Below are 21946 nucleotides of genomic sequence, written 5' to 3'. Positions count from 1 at the left end.
TTAAAGGGAAATAAATTTAAAATTTATTTGTAGTGGGGTATTAAAGTATAAAAAAAGGGAAAAACACTAAATTATCTCTTCTTCTTTTTCTTTCCCGTGTAAGGCCCTCCTCCATAGCCAAAGGTAAGGTTTAATATGTCAAGTTTTTCCTTTTGTTTTTGGGTTGTTTCTAAAACATTGTGCATCATAGAGGTTTAAGGAAGGATGGAATAAGATTAAAACTAAGAGATTGAAGAAATAATTGAGATTTAAGAAAATGAGTTTTTGAATGATATGTTAGAATATGAGTTTTTATTTATGTTTACTAGCATATTTGACTAGTCAAAGAAGTAAATAAAAAATTAGAAGCATTGGATGGGATTAAGAACATGTTACAAAAAGTGGTATGATTCTTAGATTAAAATTTTCTTGAGAGATTTTGGATGTTTTAAGAAGCTAAATGAAGGAAAGTTAGTTAAGATAAGTACATAAGAGTTTAGTATTAATGTTGGAGGTTAAAGTAAGGGAATTTGACCAAAATTGGGTAAAAATTGAACTGAAAATGGAAAATCTGGGTAAGGGTACCGATACTGATAGAGCAGTACCGATACTATAGGTTTAAATGGGTAAAAATGTGATGAACAGTATCGATACTGGTGCAATGAGTATCGATACTGATGGGGTATCGATACTACAAAAAAAGTATCGATACCATGGATTTCAGAATTCTAAAACGGTACCGATACTAAAAGGGGTATCGGTACCATATTATAGAAGTATCGATACACTGGTATGGGTACCGATACTATTGAGCCAAGAATTTGAAGATAGCCTGAAATTGTTATAGAAATTGAAAATAATAGTACTTTTGAGTATTATTAAAGTATAAATGTTAGAGAATATACTAACATTTGTATGGAATGTGTACTAAATGGGTGCTTGTGTAGATCGTAATCAAGCTCCCGAGTCAAGCAAACCGAAAGACAACGAATAAGTTGTTGAGTAGTTGGATTTGCATATTGGATATAATAGCAAGGTAGACAAGGTGAGTATATTTATTGTGTTATTTGAGAGGAATAAGTTTTGAAATGAGTTCAATAATAAGGTTTCAATTTAATGTATGTTTATGGTATTGAAATGAGTTCAATAATAAGGTTTCAATTTAATGTATGTTTAAGGCATGAAAGGATGCCATAAATAAAATGCATAACGGTGCATTAAAGGCATGAAAGGATGCCATAAATAAAATACATAACGGTGCATTAAAGGCATTAAAGGATGCCATAAATAAAATGCATAACGGTGCATCGAAGGCATGAAAGAATGCCATAAATAAAATGCATAACGGTGCATTAAAGGCATGAAAGGATGTCATAAATAAAATGCATAACAGTGCATTAAAGGCATGAAAGGATGTCATAACTAAAATGCATAACGGTGCATTAAAGGCATTAAAGGATGTCATAAATAAAATGCATAACGGTGCATTAAAGGCATGGAAGGATGCCATAAATAAAATGCATAACGGTGCATTAAAGACATGAAATGATGTCATAAATAAAATGCATAACGGTGCATTAGAGGCATGAAAGGATGCTATAAATGAAAATAATGAATAATTACTAAAGAATAATGGGAAAAATGTAAGTAAAGAAAGGTATGCTAGACATACTTAGAATGTTGATGATGATAGTATGAAAGAAATATGGTTTAGATAATAGGGGCTTATATAAACCTTATGGATGATACGAATTGTTTCGTAACCAAATAGTTATGATATACTTATGTTTACATTAATGTTTCTTTACAATATTATGTCTCACTAAGTAAATATTTAACGTGTGTTGATTTTACGTGTAGCCAGAGAATAGACGAGTAGGGAGTGCAGTAGCAGCAGCAACAGCTATCATCAATCAAGGTTAACTCGTCAATAACAATAGGACAATCCAGTTTATTTTGAAAAACTTAATTGGCATGTAATTAAATTATGAAAAATACTCTGAATTGTACTTAAGTAGAACCTCATAACATATTATAATTAATGTTTTGCGATATATAAAACAAATGTTGTGTTTTAAGAAATTTGGAAACAAACTTTTTTATAGGTTTTCAATTGAGGAAATATTTAAAAAGTGATGTGACATCTGTATCTTGTATACGGAAAAGTATACGGGAGATGTGTGTTATAAATCTTGATAGCTCTCATTAGTGGACTTGAAGGCAATGCCTACCTCCTTCTTCTTCTTGTTTTGCTTCTCTTCATCTTCTTCCTCTTCTTTTACCATCAACTTATGAATAAGAAGAGAACCAATCAACTCGTCGAGAGTGAGAGACTTTAGGTCTCTAGATAATCGTCGTATTCTTCGATTGCCAAGACTTTGGAAGATAGTAGATCATCTTCCTCATAAGGTTCTCATTGGAGATTACTTCTCCAAATCCCTTGAGACCATTGACAATCATGAAAAATCTATCCATAATAGCTTTGATGTCTCCATCGGGTTTCATCTTTAAATTTTTGTAGCTATGGTTGAGAAGACTAATCTTGGTTTCACTCACTTCATCGGTTCCTTCATGAGTGACTTGGATCTTATCCCATATCTCATTGGCATTGGAACAAGAGGAGACTCTTCCATATTCATCCGGGCCTAATGCATAAAAGAGAATGTGCAAAGCCTTAGCATTGAGTTAGAACTTCTTCTTCTCTCCATCACTCCAATAGTCCATCTCGTCGGTTAGAATGGTGTAGAATTTCATGATAGAGTTCCAAGCTCCTAGATCATTGGCTTGAATGAAGAGCATCATCCTATTCTTCCAATAGGCATAATTTGCTCCATTGAAGTAGGGTGGCTTGTTGACCGGTTGTGAATCTTTAATGTAGTAGGCACCGAAGGTTGAAGTCATTTTTTTATCGGTTGTGTCGGGAATCGGTAGAGCGTCTTCGAGGATCGTCTCAAGGTGGTTAAATCTTCTAATGAGCTACTCTGATACCAATTGTTAGGATTTCAAGAGGTTCAAATTAAACAACCGAAAAGAGTTACAAAGGGGGTGAATTGATAAAAATATATTTAGGGAGTAAGGAGAGTAAAAGATAAGATAATGAACACAAAGATTTATAGTGGTTCGACTTCTCAACCAAGTCTACAACCACTACTTAAGCTCCCCACTTAGGATTTTCTAACAAATCCACTAATTTGTTCTTTATTTTTCAAGGATCAAGAGTAACCTTTACAACTCCCTATATTTTGAATTGGCTAAGATAGAACCAAGACCCCTTTACAAAAAGATAAAAAGAAGTAAACAAATAAACCTCTCAAAGGTAGGTGTTTACAAGAATTTAGCTCACACAAACACAATATTTACAAGATAAGTGAAAATAAGAATGAAAAACTCTTCTCTTGTGTTTGATTACTTGGATAGGTGTTTCTAACCCTTCTTCAAGTGTCCTCAACTTGTATTTATATGTTGGAAAGTTGTAGTGACTATTTCTAGCCGTTGGGAGTGATTTGGATACGTTGGGGATCAAATTTTGTGCAAAATAAAGCTGTCCAGAACAGAGGGCATCGGTACTCCTAAACTAGCCATTGGGGCCTGATGGTATTGATACTATGCTCATGGTATCGATACTACTATATAGAGTAGTATTGGTATTACATAGTAGTATCGGTACCCATTTGGGTATCGGTACCATTTTTGCATTCTGGAATTTAAGCAATGTTCTACTACCTAGTGAGTATCGATATTTCCCTTACCTTTGGTATCGGTACCATATGAACAATATCAGTACTGTTCATGAGATATCGATACTATAAGAATAGTATCGGTACTACTTGTCCAGAAAAATGTTTTGTGCTCAATTCCACTTATAAATAGACTTTGAATTATTTTTGAAAACTTTGAAAAACTTTGAATAAATCTTATTTACGTACAAAAATATTTTGCCTTAATTATTATATCAAAATATAGTTCAACAATTTTTTTGGTTCTATACTCTTACGCATTAATTTAGCAGATTAAAAAATAACTCTTACATTTGTGAACACCCATAAAATCTCCTTCCTTTGCTTCGAGGCACATTTGAACTGCAAATCGGAGCCCTCATTCCATAATAACAATACTCGACCCTTTATGATACGATTTTGAAGATTCACTCGACATAATTCACAGTTTTTAAGATAAAGAGTCCGTACGATGCTAAAACCCTAGTTTTGGGAAGAACAAAGTATGATGATAAGGAAAAGGGAAATCTAAGAAGAACGAGGAAGGAAGAGACTTCAGAAGAAAATTATGGAGGATGAGAGTTTAAACAGAGGAAAAAAGGATCATGGTAACTTTTAGGTTTTTATTTTCTAGGTTAAAATAATAATTTTAATATTAAGATTGAAATATTGATTTTAATATTTTATTTATTTTATTTTTATATATTCGAATTTTATAGAAAACTGAAATAGAAAATATAATCAATGTTACATGTCCGAAAATAAATGAATAACGATTAGATAATGATTTTTATTTAACAATTATTACGATCGAGACACCTAAAATGGAACGTTTATAACGTTAGACACCAAAACAAGTCAAAAAATAATTTAAACACCTATAAGTTGTATACTTATTTTATATTTATACCTTAATAATAAAAGACTATTTATATATTTTATCTTTTATAAAATTAGATCAAATTATAACTCATTTATATACATGTCCATTATTATTCTCGAGTCTCAACTCTCAACCCATCTTCGAGTAGCCATCTTTCTAGTTTTAACCAATTTTTTAATAGTTCTATTCTACCCGCTAGCCAGTAGTCTCACTGTTTTATATGATAATGTCACGGGGCTAGACTGTTGTTAGCAAGCTCATGCGACCTTAGTCATTTTCAAGGTCGAAAATCAACTAAGTAACCCAAATTTCCACTAAGCAAGAATGCTTAGAACGATGCAAAAACAAAGGAAAAGGGGGAAAATAAAGGGATTGGTTCATAAATGGAGAAGATAGAGTTTAGAGTGAATGCTAACTTGTATTCCTCAATCTGAAGTGAGTAAATGAGGTGGGGGTGAGCTTCCTTTTATAGTTGGAGCCCCCTACAATCAACGGTTAAGATTAAATTACATTAACGGTCAGGATGAGAGCCCTACTCTATATATAACTCTAAATTAATGAATAATTAGTAGGAATTATCTCTAAGATAATATCAAATAATTATCATGCCTTTTCTCTCTCCAAGTTGGATAGGCCAGCTCTGCTGGGTCTTTTAGAAGGCCCAAAACGTGGCAAAGGTAGTTTATGGCAGCCTTGAATGAACTGGGCTCGGTCTTGGGCTGGCGGTCCGTGATATTCTCCCCTACTAGTTCTAGTGACACCCTCGTTGCGCAGCTAGAGTGGAACTGGTCTATCTTATCTCAGAATTTTCATAAGGCTTTGGTAGGTTCCCAACTTCCCTCACTCTTTGGAAGTCCATTCCACTAAACAAGGTATTCATGCCATGTTCGTTTTCCCACTCCATGAACAGCTCTCTCTGCGTGGATAGCTTCTACTTCTCTCTAATAAGAGACCTTTACCCCGACTGGCGCTCGGTGTGACTTGCCTCGATCTAGCTCCTCCTCATCCTGATAGTACAGCTTCAACAAACTCACATGGAACATAGGATGAGCTTTGATGGTCGAAGGCAACTCCAATTTGTAGGCTATGGTGCCTACTCGCTTCAAAACTTTGAATGGCCCCTCGTATCTTCGCACAAGCCCTTTGTGATATAGGTTGTGCAATATACCACTTAATTTGGCAAGGAATAGGTCACCAACCTCAAAGTTCACATCCTGATGCTTTTGATCCGCCCACTTCTTGGTCCACTTCCTGGCCTTGTGCAAGCAAGCTCGGGCGAGTTCATGTTGTTCTTGCCACTCCTTGGCAAATTGATATGCTGTTAGATTCGGTCCTTGGTACCCAGTCACAACCACGTTTGGTGTGAGTGGCTACTGCCCGGTAACAATTTCAAATGGACTCTGATTGGTCGCTTCACTCCTTTGCAAATTATAGGAAAACTGGGCTATATACAACAATTTCAGCAAATCACGTTGCGTGGCACTCACATAGTGCCTCAAGTAAATCTCTACGAGTGCATTCACTCTCTTGGTCTTCCCATACATCTGTGGATAAACACTCGTCGAGAAGTTCAAGCTTGATCCCATCAACTTGAACAACTCCTTCCAGAACCTCCTAGTAAACATTGTGTCTCGATCACTGATAATCGTCTTTGGAACACCTCAGTACTTCACCACGTACTTGAGAAAAAGACAAGCGGCCTCCTCGGCTTGACATACTTTGGATGCTGGAATAAAGGTCACATACTTGGAAAATCTATCAATCACGACCATGATGCTAGAAAATTCATCGAAAACTGGCAAACCGACAATGAAATCCATGGAAAGACTTTCCTATGGTTTCTCGTGGATAGGAAGAGGCTGCAACAATCCAGCTGGTTTCCACTGCTCTATCTTATCTTGTTGGCACACAAGACATGTCTTCACATATGCCTCAACATCATTGCCCATGTACGGCCAATAATAGTGTTATGCTATCAAGGCCAAAGTCCGGTGGATCCCCGGATGTCCCGCCCACTTGGAATCATGGCATTCCTTCATGAGCTCCTTTCGTAATCCTTCAAACTGTGGCACATAGAGGCGGTGTCCTCAAGCATACAACAAGCCTCCATCGAGCCAAAACTTTCGAGTCTTTCCCTTATTGGCAAGCTCAATCAATGAAGGGGCTATCGGATCATGTAGTAACCCCTTCTTGATGTGCTCCCGCATCTGTCCTGTCGGTAAACTCACAAATTCCATGTCATACCTTCGGCTTAATGCATCGGCCAAAGAATTTACCTTCCTTGGTTTGTGTTCCAAGGAAAAATCGAACTCGGTAAGAAACTCTTGCCAATGAGCCTACTTTGGTGACAACTTCTTCTGGGTTAAGAAGTAGCTGTTGATAACATTGTCGGTAAACACCACGAACTTGGACCCAAGCAAGAAATGTCGCCAGGTGCGCAAATAATGCACAACCGCAGTCATCTCTTTCTCATAGACCGTGTATCTCCTCTCGGTCTCATTGAGCTTCTGACTTTTATAAGCAACTGGATGTCCCTCTTGCACAGGACCCCACCAATGGCAACGTCGGATGCATCGGTGAATACTTTAAAGGGCTTGGTGTGATCTGGCAACACCAAAACTGGCTCGCTTATCATAGCAAGCTTGATTTCGTCAAAAGCACTTTGACACTTTGGGCCCCAATCCCACGCCTTGTCTTCCTATAATAACTCGGTCAAGGGGGTTGCGATCTTTGAGTAACCATTGACAAACCTCCGGTAATAGTTGGTTAACCCCAGGAATGACCTCAGCTCCGTCACCTTGGTTGGCACCTGTCATTCGTCAATGGCTCAAACCTTGTCCCTATCTAACCAGATCTTGCCACCTCCAACAATGTGGCCAAGGAAAGAAACCTCCGTTTTGGCGAATGAACACTTATCTTCTTTGACAAAGAGCTCATTCTCTCGTAACACCATGAACACTTTCTTCAAGTGTTCAACATGCTCCTCCAACATCTTGCTGCAGATGATGATTTCGTCGAGGTAAACTATAACAAATCGATCCAGAAAGGGTTGCAACACCTTGTTCATCAGGGTGAAAAAAGTGGTTGGAGCATTCGTGAGGCCAAAGAGAATCACAAGGTCTTCATACGAACCGTACCTAGTCACATAAGTTGTCTTCGGTTCATCTCCCTCGCCTATCCTGACTTGGTAATAGCCCGATCGTAAATCCAACTTGGTGAACCACCTTGCACCACCAAGATGATTGAACAAGTTCGTAATGAGAGGAATCAGGTATTTGTTCTTCATCGTGAGCTTATTCAAAGCCCGGTAAACGATGCACATCCGCAAAGAACCATCGTGTTTCTTCTGAAACAGCACTAGAGCACCATAGGGGGACTTGGATGGTCGGATGTATCCGACATCGAAGAGATCCTTCAACTATGTGCGCATATCCTCTAACTCGAGCAGAGCCATTTGGTAAGAGGCTCGAGCGGGTGGCTCCGCATTCGGCGCAAGCTCAATTTTGTGATCTACCTCCCTCTTTGGAGGTAACTTCTTTGGCAACTCGACAGGCATCACATCTTTGAATTCTGCCAAAACGTGACTCACCACGTCGGGGACTTCCTTGGTTGTGGCTAGCTCATCACACACCAAGACAGCTAAGAAGGTCGGTTCCTCCTTGCGCACCGGCTTTGAGAACTGGATTGCGAACAAAACTTTGGCCCCTACTCCGGGCCCTCGGCTCACTTGAACAATGCATTGTTGTTTTGGATCCAGAATGCACAAACAACCGGCAAAAGGTACTGGGAAAGCAATGATCCGGTCCAAGAAACTTAACCCAAGCACGAAGTCAAAGTCGTCAAGAGGAATCACCTTGATGGCTTCCCTTCCGAACCAACCTCCAATGGTTAACTCAATTCCCTTTGCGACCCCGTAATCGAAACTTCTTTGGCATTGACGGTCTTGATAGAACCACTTACCTTCTCCACATGAAGGCTAAGTCTCTTGGCAACTTTTTCTGACATGAACAACTCTGAGGCACCGGTGTCCACTAGTGCACTCAATTTCTGGCCAGCAACGTTAACGTCAACGAACATCAACCCCTTCTTCTTTCGACCCTTATTGACCTCCATTATGCTAAGGATGGAGCCAAGCTTAAGAGTCTCACTCTCTTCCCCATCTTTCTCCTTGATGGCCGAGAGTTTATTCTTCTATGGACAGTCCCTCGCCAAATTCCCCTTGGCCCTTGCAGTTGTAACACTGGATAATATGCTTGTCTTTCTTATCCGAGTGCTTACCATTCGATGGCTTGTCAGTGCCACTCGAATCTTTTTCGGATTTGGACGCCTTGTCCCTATCACCACTACCGTCTCAGAACTTCGGCTTTGGTTTGGAGTCCACCTTCTTGACGCCAAGCACACTAATTGACTCGGCCGTCGTCAAGGCAACCGAGAGCTCCTTAACTCCTCGTCCCCCTAGCTCGTTCTTCGCCCATGGTTTCAAACCAGCCATGAAGGTGAAGAACCCATCCTCTTCACTCAAATTCGGGACTTGGAGCATTAATTCGACAAACGTTGTATCTGCGTCGCCACACATGAGGGCAACTTCTGACAAGTAAACACTGGTGATGCTTACTTTCTTGGCATCTTTCGTGATGTCTGTGGTTGCAAAGTAGTGGTCCAACCCCCAAAGAAAATTTTCAACATCCTGGGCGGACCTGGTCCCTTTGAACTTCTCTGGCTTAGGGATGTCACCCAAGGCTTTTGGTGCAACCGTGGCTACACTATTCCCGAACGCAGCTTTGCACACCAACAGTTCCTGTCTTGAACAACTCAACCTCCCTTTTCAGCTCGACCACCTCAGAATCGGAACCCTTGCTCTTGAGTTCCTCGACTTCCTTCCTTAAAGCCACCACCATGGCTTCTAAGGAATTACCTCGACCAGTTGCCTTCACATCCACCTCATTGAGTGAATCATGAACCTCCTCCCTGATATCCTCCAAGGACTCCAGCTTCTTGAGATCCAACGATCCCAGCCTTTCAAGGTATACGGACTCCAACATGTCCATCACTCTCTTGGCTTCTGTCATGGAACCCTCGAGCATGATAACCTTCTCCTGGATGGAAGAGAACATCTTTCGATGGTGCTCTCTTCTTTCTAGCATTGCGGGCTTCATTCCCATCGGAACCTGTTGCCTCGCCTTGTTGTGGTGCCATCTCGAACCAACAAAAAATCAGCAAAAACAAGCTCTGATACCACTGGTCACGGGGCTAGACTGCTGCTAGCAAGCTCGTGTGGCCTTAGTCGTTTTCAAGGTCGAAAATCAGCTAAGTAACCCAAACCTCCACTAAGCAAGAATGCTTAGAACGTTGCAAAAATAAAGGAAAAGGGGGAAAATAGAGGGATTGGCGCACAAATGGAGAAGAGAGAGTTTGGAGTGAATGCTAACTTGTATTCTTCAATCTGAAGTGAGTACGTGAGGTGTGGGTGAGCCTCCGTTTATAGTTGGAGCCCCCTACAATCACCGGTTAATATTAAATTACATCAATAGTCAGGATGAGAGCCCTACTCTATCTATAACTCTAAATTAATAAATAATTAGTGGGAATTATCTCTAAGATAATTTCAAATAATTATCATGTCTTTTCTCTCTCCAAGGTGGATGGGCCAACTCTGCTGGGTCTTCTAGAAGGTCCAAAACGTGGCAAAGGTAGTCTCTGGCAGCCTTGAATGAACTGGGCTCAGTCTTGGGCTGGCGTTCCATGACAATAAGCTCAAAATATGGAATATCAACATGAAAAGAAAAAGAAAAAGAACGATTCAACCTTGGCGATGACAGTTAAGCTTGTGTTCTACACCCTGCTTCATTTGTCACCGTCACTTCCTTATTAATCATAGTTGGAAACTCTTTTTAATGCTACCAACCTCTAAATCCTTTCCTCCTTCCTTCACCATCTTTGCAACGCCTCCTCCCCCTCCTTGTACATCTCACTCTTCATTCCCTATTTTCCTCCCTTTTCTTTAGGAACCTGAAGAACAAGAACTCAAACTTGAAATTAACGAAGAAAAAAAGCATATAAAAGACCCGATTATCAGATTCTTCAAGTCATGTCCCTCAGCTCCTCTACCGTATTCGAGGATATGCAGAGAGAATGAATTAAACCTTCCATTGAAACCTACACTGCTCTATTGGATGCATTCAGGCGTGCGGGCGACAGTTGAGTATGGAAGCTGATGATCAAAGAAAAAAATAGAAGGCACTCGGGTTACCTTCAACATTCTTCTTGACGGATTCGCCAAACTAGGTCAATATGTGGAAGCAAGGGATGTTATTTCCGAGTTCGGGAAGATGGGCTTCCAACCAACACAGATGACATATAACATGCTGATGAATGCGTATGCAAGGGGAGGCCAACACCACAAATTGCCGCAGTTGTTGAAAGAAATGGAGGTTCTTGATTTAAAACCGGATTCCGCCACGTATTCGACAATGATCTACGCGTTTGTTCGTGTTCGGGATTTCAAGAGGGCATTCTATTATCACAAGCAGATGGTGAAAAGGGGGGGCAAGTTCCGGATGTGAAGTCGTATGAAAAGCTGAGATCGATATTGGATGTGAAAGTTGCAAAACAGAACAAGAGGAACAAGAGTGCCATAATGGGTATAATTAACAGTAAAATTGGGATGGTGAAAGCCAAAAGGAAGACCAAGAAAGCTGAGTTCTGGAAGAACAAGAAAAAGGATCCTTCAACTGCTGCCAAGCAATGAATGCCTGTTTTCCATTACATGCGAGATCTTGCTTAATGTGCACAAATGTATTCAAATTACACAAAATAATATTTCATATTTTAATATCAAAATTCAAAATTTTCTACTTTTCCATTTATTTTTTTATATTCATTTGACACAGCTTTTTTATATTAAATATAAATAGATACTCTTTAAAATTTAATATATTTTACAAAACATGATTATTGTAATTATTTTAAAAGAATTTCACATTCAATTTATTTTTGTGAATGCCATGTATTCTCATCCACTCGTTTACTGATATAAATAAAGATTAATTTCATCAAATCAAACCTTAAAAGTTACACATTTTTTTTATTAAATATTTGATAATTGAATAATCAAAATAGAATAAAAGTGTTGTTACAATACTAAACATGTAATTTACCGAAATATATATATATATATATATATGAGACAAGGAGCCGTCACTTTAGTCCGTGCCTTGTAGTAACGATGCCACGTGGACTTAAAACCGAGAACATCCTCTTCCCTTTAGTGACGTGTGATTATAACCGCAGCCTCTATATATTGAGTATTCTATCCCTTCTTTTTCTAGCCGTCGTCCATTTCCTTAATCTAACATATTTCCGACCCGGAACTTTGATCCGACGACCCATTTCCTTCAATATAGGGCTTCATTTTTGGCTCTTTCCTTCTTGAGCTCGCCGTTTATTAGTGTTACTGGAATAGGAGCTCCGGTTCAGAGATCTGGTTTACTATTGTTTTGGCTTCAGATCCCAGCCACGAACAGGAGGAGGATCGGAATAGGGTTCTTACTTCATTTTATGTTCGTTTATCCAAGTTTCACACTAGGAATCTGGTATTTTTTTCTCATTCACATTATTTTTCTTTCGTTAGAATCTGTTACCATCTTCATGTTTTGTTGCTGGGAAGATAGTGGGAACATTAACGGAAGTAGAGTGTTGAGTGTAACCGTCACGCTTTTAGTAAATGCCCGGCTTATCTTACTTGGTCCATGAGATTTTATTGCATTCCACTGTTTTTCCTTCACTACTTTTAAGTTTTTTTCCCTAATGCTAATCAAGATTTCTTTATTTAATTGTTGTTCTAACTGAACGTAGTTCATCCGATAACAGTGTAATACTTTTCAGATGAGATTTTATTGCATTGTACTGTTTTTCTCCGTTCCTTTTATTTAAATTTTTATGGCTAATCAATATTTCCTGAATTAATTGTTTATTTCAATCGAAATAGTTCATCCAGTAACAGTTTAATCTTGGAGAGAGTATTTTACTTACAGATATTTAGAATTGGTGAAGAGTAAATGGCATCAGGTGAGGGATTTCTTACTGATGAACAAAGGGAGATGCTAAAATTAGCGAGTCAAAATGTGGAGATTGCTTTATCATCTCCTAGATTGTCGTCGTCTCCGAAATCCCCTACTTCCTTGCTTTCCGATCACCAATTGAAGGTTCCTGCTGGTGGTAAGGTGGCAACCTGTGTGTTGGAGTGAAGCATGTTCGTCGTCTCACTCAGGGAAGTTTGTCCGTGTAAAAGAAGGGTGAGACTTCTCGTTGCCTTGGTTATTGTTTTACAATTGTTTTTTCCCCTTGCTAACCTCTCTGGGGTCTTAATTCATTTATTTATTCCTCTAACCTCTTTGTGTATTTATTTTGTAGTTTGATAGCCTTGTGGATGGTATTTATTCATTTTTCGTTTAATAATTATTTGTGGATCACATTCTTCATATTTTATTGGTGGGATAATTGAATTCAAATCAGTGATCGGTGCAAGCTGATTTTTGCTTAATGAAGTGGGGTTTGGGGGAAGAAAAGATGGATGACCAAAAACCTGTGTAAAGGTTGACTACTCATCATCAGTTTCACCTTAAACATGTAATCTGATATTAAAAGAATCATTTCAAGTTACTTCTGGATTTTGTGATATTGTGGTTTTTGTCGGGGTTGATACTTGGTATGGCCCTTGCTTAGCTTGCTCAGCTAGTAATTAAGAGTGTTTCTTAACAAATTGGGGCCTTAGTAAGATGAAAAGAAGTTGCGAAGTTTCAAATTTTGTTTGTTGATTTTATTCCTGTAGCTATGTTAGCACTTAAAGGAGTTTCATCTTGCCTTTTATTATTCCACGATTCGGCTTTCTTCTCTGCATGTAATTCATTGAATCCTAATGATAAGCTGGCCTTAATGTTGGCTTATGATGCTATGTTGCTTTGTATCTGTATTTTGCCAAAGAACTTAGCTTGAGATGTGGGGGATTCACCAAGGAGTTGTTATCTTTTCTTTTTCTTACCGATTGGTTCCTTTCCTCCTTAATAATGTTAAAACAGATGGTGCTGGTGGCAAGGGCACATGGGAGAAACTGCTTGATACTGACTGTGAATCACATATCGATAGAAATGATCCTAACTATGACAGTGGAGAGGTATTTGTACCTTTAGTCTCTTCTGTTAAACCACCATTGTTTATAGAGTTAATTTCACTAGTACCTGCCATGATACTCATTTGTGAAATAGTTTTGGTGATGCTTAATTTCTTTACTCTTGTCTTTGCCAGGAACCATATAAACTTGTTGGGTCAACTATTTCTGACCCCCTAGATAAGTACAAGAAAGCTGTTGTCTATATAATAGAAGAATATTTTAGCACCGGTGATGTGGAATTGGCAGCACCGACCTCAAAAATCTTGGCTCAAGTGAATTTCATCCTTATTTTATTAAGAGACTTGTCTCCATGGCCATGGACAGGCATGATAAAGAGAAGGAAATGGCCTCGGTTTTGCTTTCTGCACTATATGCCTATGTCATCAGCCCAACCCAGATTAAGGATGGTTTTGTTATGCTTCTCGAGGATGCTGATGACCTTGTTGTGGACATAACGGATGCGGTCAATATCCTTGCTCTGTTTGTAGCTCGTGCTGTGGTTGATGAGATACTGCCTCCAGCTTTCCTCTCGAGGGCAAAGAAGACACTTCCTGAATCTTCCAAGGGGTATCTGGTTTTGCAAACTGCGGAGAAGAGCTATCTCTCAGCACCCCACCATGCTGAACTTTTGGAGAGGAGATGGGTTGGTAGCATTCATGTCACAGTTAAAGAAATGAAGAAAAAGATTGCTGATCTTTTAAGGGAGTATTTTGATAGTGGTGACACACTTGAGGCCTGTAGGTGTATAAGGGAATTAGGTGTTTCATTCTTTCATCATGAAGTTGTTAAGAGGGCTTTGGTTCTTGACGTGGAAATTCAAGCAGCCAAACCACTTATGCTGAAACTCTTGAAGGAAGCGGCTGAGGAAGGGTTGATAAGTTCAAGTCAAATAGTGAAAGGGTTTGCTCGGTTTGCAGAAGGTCTTGATGATCTTGCCCTTGACATTCCATCCGCGAAAACTTTGTTTCAATCAATTGTCCCCAAGGCTATTTCTGAAGGATGGCTTGATGCATCATTCACAAAGTCCTCGTGCGAAGATGGAGAAGCTCAAAATGAAGACAAAAAAACGAGCCAGTACAAGGAGGAGGTTGTAACTATAATTCATGAGTATTTTCTGTCTGATGATATTCCGGAACTCATCCAGAGTCTTGAAGATCTAGGGCTGCTTGAATTTAATCCTATTTTCTTGAAGAAGCTTATCACTCTTGCCCTGGACAGGAAGAACAGGGAGAAAGAAATGGCATCTGTTTTGCTCCCTGCTCTTCACATTGAGATCTTTTCAACTGAAGATATAGTGAATGGATTTGCCATGCTTCTGGAGTCTGCGGAAGACACTGCCTTGGATATTTTGGATGCTTCGACTGAACTCGCTCTCTTCTTGGCTAGAGCTGTTATTGATGATGTGTTGGTCCCATTGAATCTTGATGAGATCGCCAGCAAGTTGACACCAAATTGCAGTGGAAGTGAGACTGTCCGCATGGCTCGAGGAGTACGAAAGCGGAGGTGTTGTAGGTGAAGCTTGCCGGTGTATCCGAGGCCTTGGGATGTCATTCTTTAACCACGAAGTGGTTAAGAAAGCACTGGTGATGGCCATGGAGAAGAAGAACGATAGGATGTTGGATCTGCTACAGGTGTGTTTCGACGAGGGGCTAATCACTATTAATCAAATGAGCAAAGGGTTCACCCGGGTGAAGGAGGGGCTGGATGACCTAGCTCTTGATATCCCAAATGCAAAAGATAAATCCAGTTTCTATACGGACTATGCCCAGAAGAAGGGCTGGCTTCTGCCATCCTTTGGGTCATTAGTAATGGAAGCTCCTCCGCCCACCACTGCGGAGTTGGTGAATACATAGTTCCGGTATGTTCGAATTCCTTCCTGTCCGTTCTTTCTTTCTTTCTGTCGTTGTGGTCATCGAATGGAGAGCTTGGCCATTGTATAAAGTTGGGTGTCGTTGTTGGATATTAAAATAGAGTAGCATGTTCATTAAGGATGATATTATATATCATTATACGATATGCTGACAATTACTTGCAGTATACGATGATGATTTTGACTGTTCATGGACGGTTAATCGTATCGTTTAACTTAAACGGTCAATTACCTGTAAAAATGGTTATAAGATTTTTCTAACCGTAATTTAACTATTAAAAAACGGTTAACTTCTAATAGTTAATGGTTATTAAAGGTTCGGTTCTAGGTTAACCTATTATATTTATTTGTCAAATTTTTTCATAATTCATATTAAAAAAATGTAGCATTTAACACATACTTACACCGGTATAAGTAAATAAAATGAACAAGTGTAGAACTTAATACATAAGTGAATAAACCAAAAAGGGTAACACTTAACACATATTTACAACGGTGTAAGTAAATAAAATAAAAAGTGTAACAGTTAACACATACTTACACCGATGTAATTATGTAGATCAACTAACATCTCAGTACCTAACAATAAACAATTATATATTGGTGTAACTATAGTTCTATATTTTTAAAGAAATAAAAATTAAAAATAATAAAAAATGTATATTAAGTTATTTGTATACAAATTTTATTAAAAATATCTATAAATTATAAATAATAGAAATTTATATTAAGTTATTTATGTAAAAATATAAAAAAATTAGAAATATAATTAGAAATTTAATTTATTAACGGTTAACCTTCGTAACCTTAACTGTTAACTATTATTTTTAACGGTTCGGTTAATCGAAATCGTATAGTATTAACGGTTTGATTAATTAATCTGTTAAATAGAATATAGATTAAACTGTGTATTTAATCATCAATTAATTATGAAGCTACTATCATCGGAAGAACGCATAGACTTCTTCAATATGACTGGAGTGTCACCATCCAGCATATCGACCGTGAAGCGAACAAGGTCGCGGATTGTCACGCACACACTGGGCGTGGTGGATGTAGGAATCTGCAGATGCTATCTCAGGCTACAGATGAGTTCAAGCGGTTGCTAAATTGGACATGCCTAGCTAAGTGTTCTCTCTTCACTGCTGTTGCAGGGCTCCCTTTGTACAAAAAAAAAATGGCGAAAAAAAACTGTATTTAATACCCTATCAATCTTTATTTTCCTGTCAGCTGTCAGATATCATGTAACTTTATTTTCTGATCTAACACCCTTTATAGAAAGACGCGACTCACGCACTGTGCCTTACCCTGATGTGGCGCCACATGGGGTAAGACACGACTCATGTATTGCGCCGTTTGATGAAGTGTAAAAATCGAGTGTTAATTTTGTAAATATTTTTAAAATAGTATCTAATATGTAATTAATTTGATTTTTGTGTAAAAACTTTAACTTTATTTATTTTTGTGTGTAAAAAATAAACTTTATACATTAAAATCTTTAAATATTCTTTTGCAAATTATTTTGTAACTTGACAAATTTTGATTTTTGTATGAAATTACACAATACGTATAATCTAGTATATGAAAACTTTGAGGGTAAGTAATTTAAAATATGAATAATTTTATAAAAGTTTTATAACTAGTATTTCTTTTACAAGATGATGATGATAAAAAATATTTTATAATTTAAAAATTTAAAAATTTCATTTATTTTTGAAAATTTTATTGACTTTTAAAATTAATTGTTAAAAAATATAAAAAAATATTAAAATAAATTTTTAATTATAATGGAGGGATCAAATGAATTATTATTCATTAATTATAATTTTTTAACAACGGTTAATAATGTTTATTCATTTTTAATAAAATTAGAATTTAATATTTATTTTATATTTTTTAAAATTAATATTAGAAAGAATATTTTAAATAAATGTGTTATTTTTTAACTTTACATTTTTTTGTTACTCTCTAAACTTGTAACAAATTTCAATAATAAAAGAATGTAAAGCTAAAAAATATCACCTATATACAATATCATATTATCATTAAAATAAAATAGAAATATATACAATATCAGTTAAGTAATTTTATTAGTTTTTAATAACGAGTAATTAAAATAAAACTACAAGAGGAATGCCACAATCTCAAAAATAATGCGCAAAGACGAACAAAGAAAGCTTCTTGAGTGCGATGATGCAATGTCAGATGAAGATTCGGACGATGACTCTCAGAATCAGCTTAGGGGGATTCTGAGAGGCAAGCAAATGAAGTGCGTCGAAAGAGATGATGAGTTTTCAGATGATTCAGTCGAGGATAATCCTAAACAGCAGCATCGGAGGGTTCCTAGTAGCATAGCGGCCAAATTTAGTGATAGGAGAGTTCGTAGAAGTCATCTATCTGAGTTTATTGAGAGGGAAGACGCAGTTTCATCTGATTCTCCAGATGACAGTCCACTTCGGCAGCCTAGGAGGACCCCGAGAAGTAAGCAAACCAAGATTCTTGAGACTGAAGATGCAATTTCAGATGATTCATCGTATGATACTTCTCATCAATCAAAAAAGAGTCTTAGAAGCGGAAAAAGGAAAGCCCCAACACCACGAAAAGTAAAACAAGTAAACCCTCGGAATGCGAAACGAGCGAAACATCAGTCAACAAAACAAGTAGTCTCTCAGCAAGTGAAACAAGAGACTCGGGATTGGAACACCAGAATTAAGCAAAGTGCTAGACAGTGCAATTCATCTGATGAAGACGAGACTGAAGGTGGACCAAACAAACGCCGAAGCAAAAGAAGCCGAAAGCCTCTGAGAGAGCTGGAAACAAAACCGAAAGAGAAGCAATCCAGTAAGAAGAATGCTTTGAATTCGAAAATTGAAGCCGTCACAACGCTGCAAAAGTAAGAAACAAAGAAACGGATTACCAGTGTGACATTGAAGGCTGCTCGATGAGTTTGGGCTCAAAACAAGCGCTGCTCATGCACAAACGAAACATTTGTCCTGTCAAAGAGCGTGGGAAGAAGTTCTTCTCACACAAATATCTGGTTCAGCATCGTCGAGTTCATTTAGATGACCGGCCTCTTAAATGCCCATGGAAGGGCTGCAAGATGACATTCAAGTGGGCATGGGCTCGAACCGAACATATTAGGGTTCACACAGGTGCTCGTCCTTATGTATGCGCCGAGGAAGGCCGTGGTCAGACATTTCGTTTCGTGTCGGATTTCAGTCGTCACAAACGGAAGACCGGGCACGTAGGAAAGAAAGGTAGACAATAATTCGAAGGAAGAGAACTGTAATTTTTTACGTTTTTAATGAAACCTGCTAATCAACTGGCAATCTAGGGTTAGTATTTCACCATTGTTGTCATTAAGAGAAGTGTTAATTATGTTTAATCCTAGGATTTCATTAAGCCCATTCATTCACTTGCAATCAGAGTATTGAACCAGATTTTCGCCCTTTCTTTTACTCCTTTTACCGCCTTGGATGTTGCATCAAAACAAATATTTCATCATTATAATAACACTTGGGTCAAATCGAAAAGTTGACCTTTTTGACTTGATTTAACCCATGAAACCTCATACTCAAATTGATTAAATTCGTAACTTTATAAATTTGATTCGATTTAAAAAAAAATTAAATTCTATTTGGGTTATAAAATAAAACACGAATAGTAACTCGAAAGTTTTAGTAAATAATAAATTGATTCTCAAGTTTAAGTTGAGTCTATCAGCTTTATATAATGTATGTATATCACATATGAAAATAAACATGAAGCAACATACATGTATTGTATATGATTATAGGAAATCATTTAAATTGGAATAAAATACTTCAATAATATTATAAATATTTACAAATAAATTTAAACATATATTCGAATAATTGGACTCGACTAAAAAAATTTAAATAAAATTTAAGTTATAATATAACTTAAATTTTTTTTAACTTGATTCGATTGAACGGTTATCCTGATAGTGTTTGTAGCTCAAGATAAATGATTTCTAACATTTACTGGTTACTCATCCCATTATAACACGTGATAAAAATTATATCAGTAACCTAATTAATATTATATAATATGAATTATTGAAGATAATTTGTTTATACACCGATAATATCAAGAAAATTTTCTGCCATCACATGATCATTGTTTATGGCAACTTCACATTCATGTTTGTAGAGTATTTTTTTACGTTGCTAGTGGGACCGTAAACAAGTTGAACTCAAATATTGATGAATTTGAATCGAAAGTATAAATTGAATTCGATTCGATTCAAAAGTTTGTATAAATAAAATTGTTAAATTCGATTCGAATTTGAAATCAAAAATTAAAGTTTGACTCGATTTAGAAGTTCAACTTCAATTAAAAAAAACTTGAACTTGAAACAGTCTCATAATTAACTCGATTAAAGCTCAAACTCAAGTTTGATTCAAATTCAAACTCAAGTTCAAACATAAACCTTAAGCATATATAGCCTTATATTATATTTAAAAAAATAATATTTGAATATTAATTTTATTAATAATTTAATTTTAAAAATTAAAATTTTCATATATTACTATTTTAGAGTTGCTCACAAGCTTTTCAAGTCGGTATCAAGTAACTCCTTTCGGTTCTTTAAGAACCCGAATCAAGTCCATTTACAATGAACGCGCATCCTACAAAACCTAAGATCTCGAGAAAAAAATAATATTCTCTTTCACCATTGAAGTCACTTAATGAATTCATTATTATTATTATTATTTTTTTGGATAAGTAAAATTTTATTATCCAAATAAGAGTTCAGTACAAAACATCCCAATCATGGATCAAAGACATGCTATTTACAACAAAAAAAAGGTTAGCCTATACCCCAATTGTTACAAAGAAGTGTATTAACATTATCAAGTCTATTAAGATCGCTATTTCTAAGTTGAGTACTAAAAATCTCCTTAATGGAACTTAATATATCTTCTACGGTTCGAACCCTTCCTTGAAAAAGTCGTCTATTTCTTTCCTCCCAAACAATGTAGATGAAAGCACACCAAGCAATCTTCATGATGAAAGTAAGGAGAGATTTACCTTTCCAAGTTGAAGAAGCCCAAGCAAGCATGTTATCCCATGACATAGGAGGCTTGGCCAAGTGAGAGAGATTTAAAATTCCATTCCATAGAGAAGCAACCATTGCACAGTCAAGAAACAAATGATTTCTCGATTCAAGGGCATCATTACATAATACACAAGAACCGACAGTGGTAATTCCCATACGAATAAGTCTATCGCTTGTTGGGAGTATATCAAGAATTGTCAACCAAGTAATAATGCTGAATTTTGGGATGTGAATGGGAAACCAAATAATCTTGTGCCAAGGTACCTTGTCATGTTTGATTCGTATCTCTTCCCAAATGCCTTTAGATCATCTTTATGTTAAACAATTTTTCTTGGGTCTGTTTGTTTCACTATAATTGATTTTCCAGAAAATGTTTTACTTATTTTTCAGTGTTTGGTTGGCGATGGTCAATATAATTCATTTTCATATTCAACTGAATTTTCTTTGTGTTTTTTGAAAAATAACTTACAGTCTGAATTTTCGTAAGTCATTTTAAGAACTTTTCACTTCAAGCATAAACACTCAAAACATTATTATTTTATATATTTTATATTAAAAAATATTTTAGTATCATTTTAATAAATTTATTAATTATTAAATTATATTTATTGATAATTATATAATATTGTATTCTTATTGTTATAAGTATATTATTATAATATATAATATTGTACTTTTATTTTCATAATGTATAATAAATTATTAATAAAATTAATATTATTTGTTAACTTCATAAAATAATATTATTGAATTGTTGAATATTTAAAATATACTCCTTAAAATATAACAAAATATTTTTATTTTAATATAATAATTAAAAAAAATTAATAATATCATTGTTTTAATAAATAAATAAATAATAATTTATTATTATTATTTTAATAAATTATAATTATAAGTTATAATAATTTTATTTTAATAAAATATAATAATCTTAATATTTTAATTTATAAAATTATAGATATAATATTTTTTTAATAATAATATTAACATAAATAATATTAAATAAATAATTCTAATATTTTAGAAACATTATTATTTTTAATAAATAATATTATTTATTGTATTTAATGTTTATAATAATTTAAAAAAAAAATTATCAACCCATAGAAAATGAATTACACAACATCATTCAAACATTGTAAATGATTTTTAGAGAATGGTTTTCAAGAGATGTAATTCATTTTATGACATTTATTTTTTGGATTCTATTTTTCGTGAAACAAACAGACACTTATATTATATT

The 21946-nt window shown here is 36.2% G+C and overlaps 1 protein-coding gene and 2 pseudogenes across 1 annotated transcript; 2 read left to right on the top strand and 1 right to left on the bottom strand.

The window, feature by feature from the left end:
• Positions 1–5519: 5519 nt before the first annotated feature.
• Positions 5520–7394, bottom strand: LOC120172213. Its single transcript, XM_039179736.1, has 5 exons — positions 7329–7394; positions 7091–7276; positions 6823–6951; positions 6066–6192; positions 5520–5896 (listed from the first exon to the last, which is right to left on the bottom strand). The coding sequence occupies exons 1-5, from the start codon at positions 7392–7394 to the stop codon at positions 5520–5522; spliced, it is 885 nt and encodes a 294-aa protein (XP_039035667.1).
• Positions 7395–10666: 3272 nt separating this feature from the next.
• LOC120172212 lies at positions 10667–11326 on the top strand (annotated as a pseudogene).
• Positions 11327–12611: 1285 nt separating this feature from the next.
• LOC120172211 lies at positions 12612–15600 on the top strand (annotated as a pseudogene).
• The last annotated feature ends 6346 nt before the right edge of the window (positions 15601–21946 follow it).

Source organism: Hibiscus syriacus, unplaced genomic scaffold (assembly GCF_006381635.1).
Source record: "Hibiscus syriacus cultivar Baekdansim isolate YM2019G1 unplaced genomic scaffold, ASM638163v2 tig00111847_pilon, whole genome shotgun sequence".
Taxonomy (NCBI): Eukaryota; Viridiplantae; Streptophyta; class Magnoliopsida; order Malvales; family Malvaceae; genus Hibiscus; species Hibiscus syriacus.
This window is presented reverse-complemented; position numbering and strand designations above follow the sequence as displayed.